Source organism: Micropterus dolomieu, linkage group LG15 (genome assembly GCF_021292245.1).
Source record: "Micropterus dolomieu isolate WLL.071019.BEF.003 ecotype Adirondacks linkage group LG15, ASM2129224v1, whole genome shotgun sequence".
In the NCBI taxonomy this organism is placed as follows: Eukaryota; Metazoa; Chordata; class Actinopteri; order Centrarchiformes; family Centrarchidae; genus Micropterus; species Micropterus dolomieu.
In genome coordinates this window covers 9,687,075-9,693,177 of record NC_060164.1, presented here as the reverse complement: position 1 = coordinate 9,693,177, position 6,103 = coordinate 9,687,075, and the positions used below count along the sequence as shown (strand labels likewise).

At 42.3% G+C, this 6,103-nt stretch overlaps 1 protein-coding gene and 1 long non-coding RNA gene across 4 annotated transcripts in view; one reads left to right on the top strand and one right to left on the bottom strand.

Moving 5' to 3' along the window:
- The window catches only part of nsmce4a (NSE4 homolog A, SMC5-SMC6 complex component), a 5,820-nt gene extending 1,121 nt beyond the window's left edge, over positions 1 to 4,699 (bottom strand). The window contains exons 1-8 of one of the 2 annotated variants that reach the window (XM_046070659.1): positions 4,582 to 4,699; positions 3,457 to 3,686; positions 3,277 to 3,357; positions 1,803 to 1,933; positions 1,422 to 1,573; positions 1,060 to 1,159; positions 592 to 682; positions 412 to 506 (exon numbers count right to left, since the gene is read on the bottom strand). In XM_046070659.1, the coding sequence (XP_045926615.1) occupies positions 412 to 506; positions 592 to 682; positions 1,060 to 1,159; positions 1,422 to 1,573; positions 1,803 to 1,933; positions 3,277 to 3,357; positions 3,457 to 3,661 (855 nt within the window). In that variant the 5' untranslated portion in view covers positions 3,662 to 3,686; positions 4,582 to 4,699. Of the gene's footprint in view, positions 1 to 411; positions 507 to 591; positions 683 to 1,059; positions 1,160 to 1,421; positions 1,574 to 1,802; positions 1,934 to 3,276; positions 3,358 to 3,456; positions 3,687 to 3,780; positions 4,548 to 4,581 lie in introns of those variants that run through there. The other variant, XM_046070658.1, reaches the window with a different exon arrangement.
- Positions 4,316 to 6,103, top strand: part of LOC123984053 — a 12,928-nt gene continuing 11,140 nt past the window's right edge. For both annotated transcript variants that reach the window (XR_006828357.1, XR_006828358.1), the window contains exons 1-2: positions 4,316 to 4,634; positions 4,955 to 5,002. This is a non-coding gene — a long non-coding RNA (uncharacterized LOC123984053). The remainder of the gene's footprint in view (positions 4,635 to 4,954; positions 5,003 to 6,103) is intronic.

The following is a 6,103-nucleotide window of genomic DNA, read 5'->3' as shown; positions in this document are numbered from 1 at the left end:
CCGTGCGTGCTCCATCCCCAAACATGAGACACACATCTCATGAGAATCTCCATCCGTGATGTACCGAGGGCAAGAAAAAACACACCTTCTGTACATCTGGTTGCCGGACATGCTGGTAGACTTCTTCTTCAGGTAAGACATACTGCTTGTAGGACTGGAGCTTTCTTCAAACAACATACAGAGCGCCTGCTGAATAAAAAAAAGCTAATGATGAGTGTGTACAGGTGTGCTTTATACTCCTCCGGTTATTCCGTCACACCTTACCGTTCTAGCAACAGGCCAATAGGATTGGAGTGATTTCATTCACGTTCAGACCTGCTTCGCCTAGAGGCGTTCCCATAGTGTCGTAACCGACGCAGTTCGAGTTCCCTCGAAGGGGAACTTAAACAAACGTGAGCACAGGCAGCTCACCCTGATTAGGAAAGATGTGTGGAAAATGTTCTCTACAGTCCGGGAAAACGAGTTGGGGTCAATGACAAACTCGTAATAGGATATTGGTGAAGTTGCTGTGGTAGAAACAGAGACAAGTGAGCAAATAATGGTTATAAAATGATGAAATGTTAAAGTCTGCAAGGTCGACTTGAAACTCACGATCATCTTGGTAGTAACTCTTCAGGTATCCCAGGATCCTTTCCACCTCTTTCTCGGTCGCTTCTTGATGGGAGTCTTCCATTTTCTTCAGCTGACAAACAACAATAACATGATGCAGTGAGCACCTGCGCCATCAAAACCCTCCTAATCCAAACATATGGAAATACTGTCTCCAACTATAAAATGAAAACCTGCATTCTGAGAAAAACAAGTGTCTTTGGAACTAAACCTTGTTACTGATTATTATAAAATCTGTAGATTTCATATATAAAATACACGATTTGATTATAAGTACTAAAAAACCGACAACTTAGTCACTTTTGTAGGGTGATAGGAGGTTGCTACAATTACATTTAGGGGTATCTTAGAAACTTCATTATTATCTAATTATTAATATTACAATACTTGTAAAGTCCCAGTCACATCAAGTGTCGATAACTGGAGCCATGGATGTGTAGGTTTAGCTACCTGAGTAGGCATTATCCTTTTAGCTTCCTTGCCGGGTAGCTTCCTTTGCCGTTCTGTCCTTTGCTTCGGTGGAGGCGGCTCTGCATGGAACGAACCCATCCTGATAAAAAGGACCACAGGAATGAAAAAGTCAGTGACAACACTGCTAAAATACTGCCATGGGATGGTAACAAACCAGTGAAAATGCAATAATTAACCAATAAATAATAGTAGTGATAATAAACCTGTTTAAACTCTAAGAAAAGTTTCAACACAAGTTCAGGTTAATTGTAGGGTTTTGATCGCAACACCACGACTGTGCCTTTCCCATCATCAGTGGTGGTTTCAAAATACCCTTGCACGTCACATGCTAATGCACTCACATGTAGTGGAAGGAGGGTGCCGTCCTGAAGCAGCACTCTGCTCTCCTGGCCACTCTGTGCCAAGCATCCTGAGGCAGGTAGCCATCAACAGCACCTCCGTTCTGCTGCTCGTCCTCCCCGTCTTCCAGTCGGTTGAGACCCATGAAGGACAACTGTGTGAGAAGATGAGATATCTCCACATACCCACTGCAATGTATACTGCCTCAGAAGTCGCATTACAAACAAACATATTCTAAATATAAAAGTGTTATGAAAATAAGGCTCTACGAGTGTCCATCTCTGTCCAAAACAGGATCACTCGACTTCATACAAGTAGTACTTGTCCCGATCAAAATGTTTTTATATGTAGTTATAATGCATGTACGCAATAAATTCACTCACAAGGTGCTCAGCAAAAGCAGTGGGATCAAAAGCAGTGCCCTCGGCGAACAGTTGGCTGGCTTTTTCCTTTCCCAGGTCTGTGGCCACAACAAGGAGCTGGGCATCGAGTGCTGCTTCTCTCGCCTGCCGGACTGCCAAGGAACACAGTGAAATCAAATTGATCAAACAGCAGGGCTGCGTGATGATATGTCACTTGGGTTTGAACTGTTGGATACTACAAATTCAAAGTTACATTATTTGTAAATGAGCGATTTAAGCTGCGTTTCCACCAAAGGAACTATACCCCGGAACTAGGAACCTTTGGAGGAAGTCAATGAGTTTCCACCAAAGGGACCAGGGTCTAAATTTAGTTCTAGGGTCTTTATTTTACCCCCCAAAAAGTCCCTGCTCAGGTGGTAGTACTTTCCGAAAGTACCGGTACTTTGGGAGGGGAATTTCTAAATGGGCGAGTAGAGGCTACTGGCTTTAACTGGAGAATGTCGGGTGTTTTTCTACGATTGCTCCTCTCTTTTCCACTGTTGTTTGCAAACCAATAAACTACAATCAACAGTCAAATACCACACAAGTCTCGCCGATGTCCGCCTGAGATCGTACGTCGGCATTAAATGTATTGCTTGGAAATAGCAGCCAGCGTGCAGCAGTGTGTTTACAGCGAAAAGCTGATGCAGCTATGCTAAATACTGGTTCCGAAGTTGTTGTTTTAAGTTTTCATCAATCAGGAAGTTTTTACACAGAGCCGAAAGTTGATCTCCTCTCCAAAACAGCGCCCGTTATCCCGTTCCTCCGACGCTCAGGCGACACAGACGTGAGTCTGGCCAGCTGATCTGCAGCTCTTGTTGGCTGGTAATGTTGTAATAACCTTCCAAACTGTCGCAATTTTATTTTTTCTCTATGCTTGAGAGCCACTATGAGTTATTTTAAGAACTTAATATGGCTTTTTGTTTGTTATTAAACTTTATTGTGTGTCTCTCTCCATTATCCTCCCACACAAAAAAGCTGCTTTAATGGTCACGCAAAGCCTGTAGTTTTTCACTATATCCCAATCAAATCTGATGTTCATTTATAAATTTTACTCATGGATAGTGGTTACAAATCATGATGCCTGTGCATCGCTTTGTACAGTGTACAGGCCTGCAGCCTACATCAGCTGGTTAATTTGCCTAATCTTCACAGGTCTTTAGACCACGATGGAAATGCACACAACAGTGGGCTGAAGGAGGTCTTTTGGTTGAAACGTGGCTTTAAACTGTCAATTGACCTGCATGTGCCAGGACTGTGGGAGGAAAGCGGAGCACCCAGGAGAAACTCCTGCTCCTCTTCCTAAGCATATTTATTCCAAAGCTAGTAGTAAGAATTTGCTCTGATTGAGAAAATGTGTTTCTTGCGGCTTTACTGAATGCACAATCTGTCCAGCCATCTTTACAGGCACTGTCATTGCCCAAGTTCAACACTTCTGTTGCTGGAGCACACCTACCATCTTTAAAAAGTTTGTTTGCCTCTTCTAAAACTTCTGTGAGTTTGTTGTTTGAGGGACTCAGCATATCTTCCCTATTTTCTGGAAAGAGAGCAAAAACAAGAAGGAAACACATCAAAGACACGTCAACTAATAAACAACAACGTGCCTCCCCCAACCTGCCTATCCGTCTTCACTCACGTTGCACTGAGTTGATGAGGTCTCTGTATTTGCTCCGTATTTCTCTTCTGAGCCCCGGGTCATTGTCGTCCTCTTGCAGATCTGCTGGGCCGAAGGCAGAGCCAGCGTCGCCCCCGTCACTCTGCTGTTGGTCTCCTTTCCTCCGGCCAGCAGTGCCATTCTGCCGGGGAGCTTCCTCATCACCACCGCTCCTGGCTCTCTTCATCTTTTGTGTCAGTTTAATGGACGAGCTGTGTGTTGTGAGAGGGAAACACGGTGACGCAAAACGTGTGCACTATAAACAAAGCATGTTTATGTTTGCGAGTGTTATAGCTAATTAACTACCTTCTGACAACACGCCTTGACGAAAGAGCGTATAGACAATCTGACTCTAGATTTCGAGGCCAAGCTGTTTCACGTTATTTTAAACGTTAAACTTAAGATAGCCGGTTTAAGTTTAGCCAAAGACGTTAGAAAAGCCAAGATAAAGCATCCGCTACTCTAGCTTATTTACAAGATAAGCTGAGCCAAGCGCAAAAGGCGATTAAATTCCTGTGATTGGCAATTTATAACGTCAATGCATTTGACTTTTACTGGTGTCGGACTGCATACATACTACATGAGAACTAATCCTAGCTAACGTTTGCTAACGTTGCTGCAAATCGATATTACTACTTAACGCTAGCGTTGTCTGATCAGCTAACGTTAACGGTGCACAGCCTTGACGTTAACGTTACTGTGAACACGAACTCGCTAACACAACTGCGAATAATCTAACACGATCCAAACAAACATCACAGCTAAAATATTTAAAAACAAAATAAAATTCAAATAAAAACCCTGATCTACCAGCCAAATCAGAAACAAACGTCTCCCGGGTCAGCGGCTAACGCAAACACGGAAGTGCTACATAGTATCCCATCTCGTTTCAGTCTTCTCGTTTCAGTCTTCTGCATCTTTGGTCTGTATGAGCGGTAACTTAGCCGACGTTAGCTATCAAAATCAGTTGTGTTAACAAGTTAGCTGAACGATAAGACTTTCGACTCTCCTGCCCAAGCAAAGGTCACCCTTACAGCAAACTCATAGCATGCTGTAGTTGCCGTTAAAGTACATATATCCGGTTTTCTTCAGATAACTTCAACATACCTGAGGACCAGACAGAGGCGCGCCAGGAGCGTTTCTTCAATAACTACGACGAAGTTAGTGCTGTATTGGTACTTTCTGAGTGGAAAGGAAACTGAAACTTGCGATGAAATGGGAAGTTATACTTTATTATTATTATTATTATTATTGTTGGCAAATTTTAAGACAATAAGATCAATAACTACATGTAAACTTGGGACCCATAACACCTCTACTGAATGTGAAATGCGTTTGTCAACATTTTAACACAGTCACACTGTTGTGGTTGCTGAAGGCTGAAGCCTTTAGGAAAAAAATAATAATAATAATAACATTGTTTTACTTTCATGCTGCTACATTTTACAATAAAGTTGAACAAACTTCTCTTTTAATAAAGCGCCTTCTTGTGGCCCATGTATGGACAAGAATCCCCTGAATAATCCAGGTAAGCTACTCATCATAGCTTCAAAATAAAAAAAGACGTTCCACACAGATTCTTGATTGGAAGGCTGGCATAAATACAAAATATTTCTTTTTTTCCCACAAACCTGTTGACGTTTCAAATCAAATTTCCTCCTCTGAATGTCCAATTTACAAATGTCGGACCAATGTGCAACTGACTTCAGTTGTGTTAAATAGCTGCAGTCAAAACACGTCAGTAACGGGATCCAGGTTTCCTTACCGGCAGATGTCGCGCTAATACTGAATACAGGTGCTGGTCATATAATTAGAATATCATCAAAAAGTTGATTTATTTCAGTAATTCCATTCAAAAAGTGAAACTTGTATAATGTATACATTCATTCCACACAGACTGATATATTTCAAGTGTTCATTCCTTTTAATTTTGATGATTATAACTGACAACTAATCAAATCAGTATCTCAGAAAATTAGAATATTGTGAAAAGGTTCAATATTGAAGACACTTGGTGCCACACTCTAATCAGCTAATTAACTCAAAACACCTGCAAAGCCCTTTAAATGGTCTCTCAGTCTAGTTCTAATAGGCTACACAATCATGGGGAAGACTGCTGACTTGACAGCTGTCCAAAAGATGACCATTGACACCTTGTACAAGGAGGGCAAGCTCTGTGTCCACGCACATTAATAGAGAGGTGAAGGGAAGGAAAAGATGTGGTAGAAAAAAGTGTACAAGCAATAGGGATAACCACACCCTGGAGAGGATTGTGAAACAAAACCCATTCAAAAATGTGGGGGAGATTCACAAAGAGTGGACTGCAGCTGGAGTCAGTGCTTCAAGAACCACCACGCACAGACGTATGCAAGACATGGGTTTCAGCTGTCGCATTCCTTGTGTCAAGCCACTCTTGAACAAGACACAGCGTCAGAAGCGTCTCGCAAAGACAAAAAGGACTGGACTGCTGCTGAGTGGTCCAAAGTTATGTTCTCTGATGAAAGTAAATTTTGCATTTCCTTTGGAAATCAAGGTCCTAGAGTCTGGAGGAAGAGAGGAGAGGCACAGAATCCACATTGCTTGAAGTCCAGTGTAGTTTCCACAGTCAGTGATGGTTTGGGGTGCCATG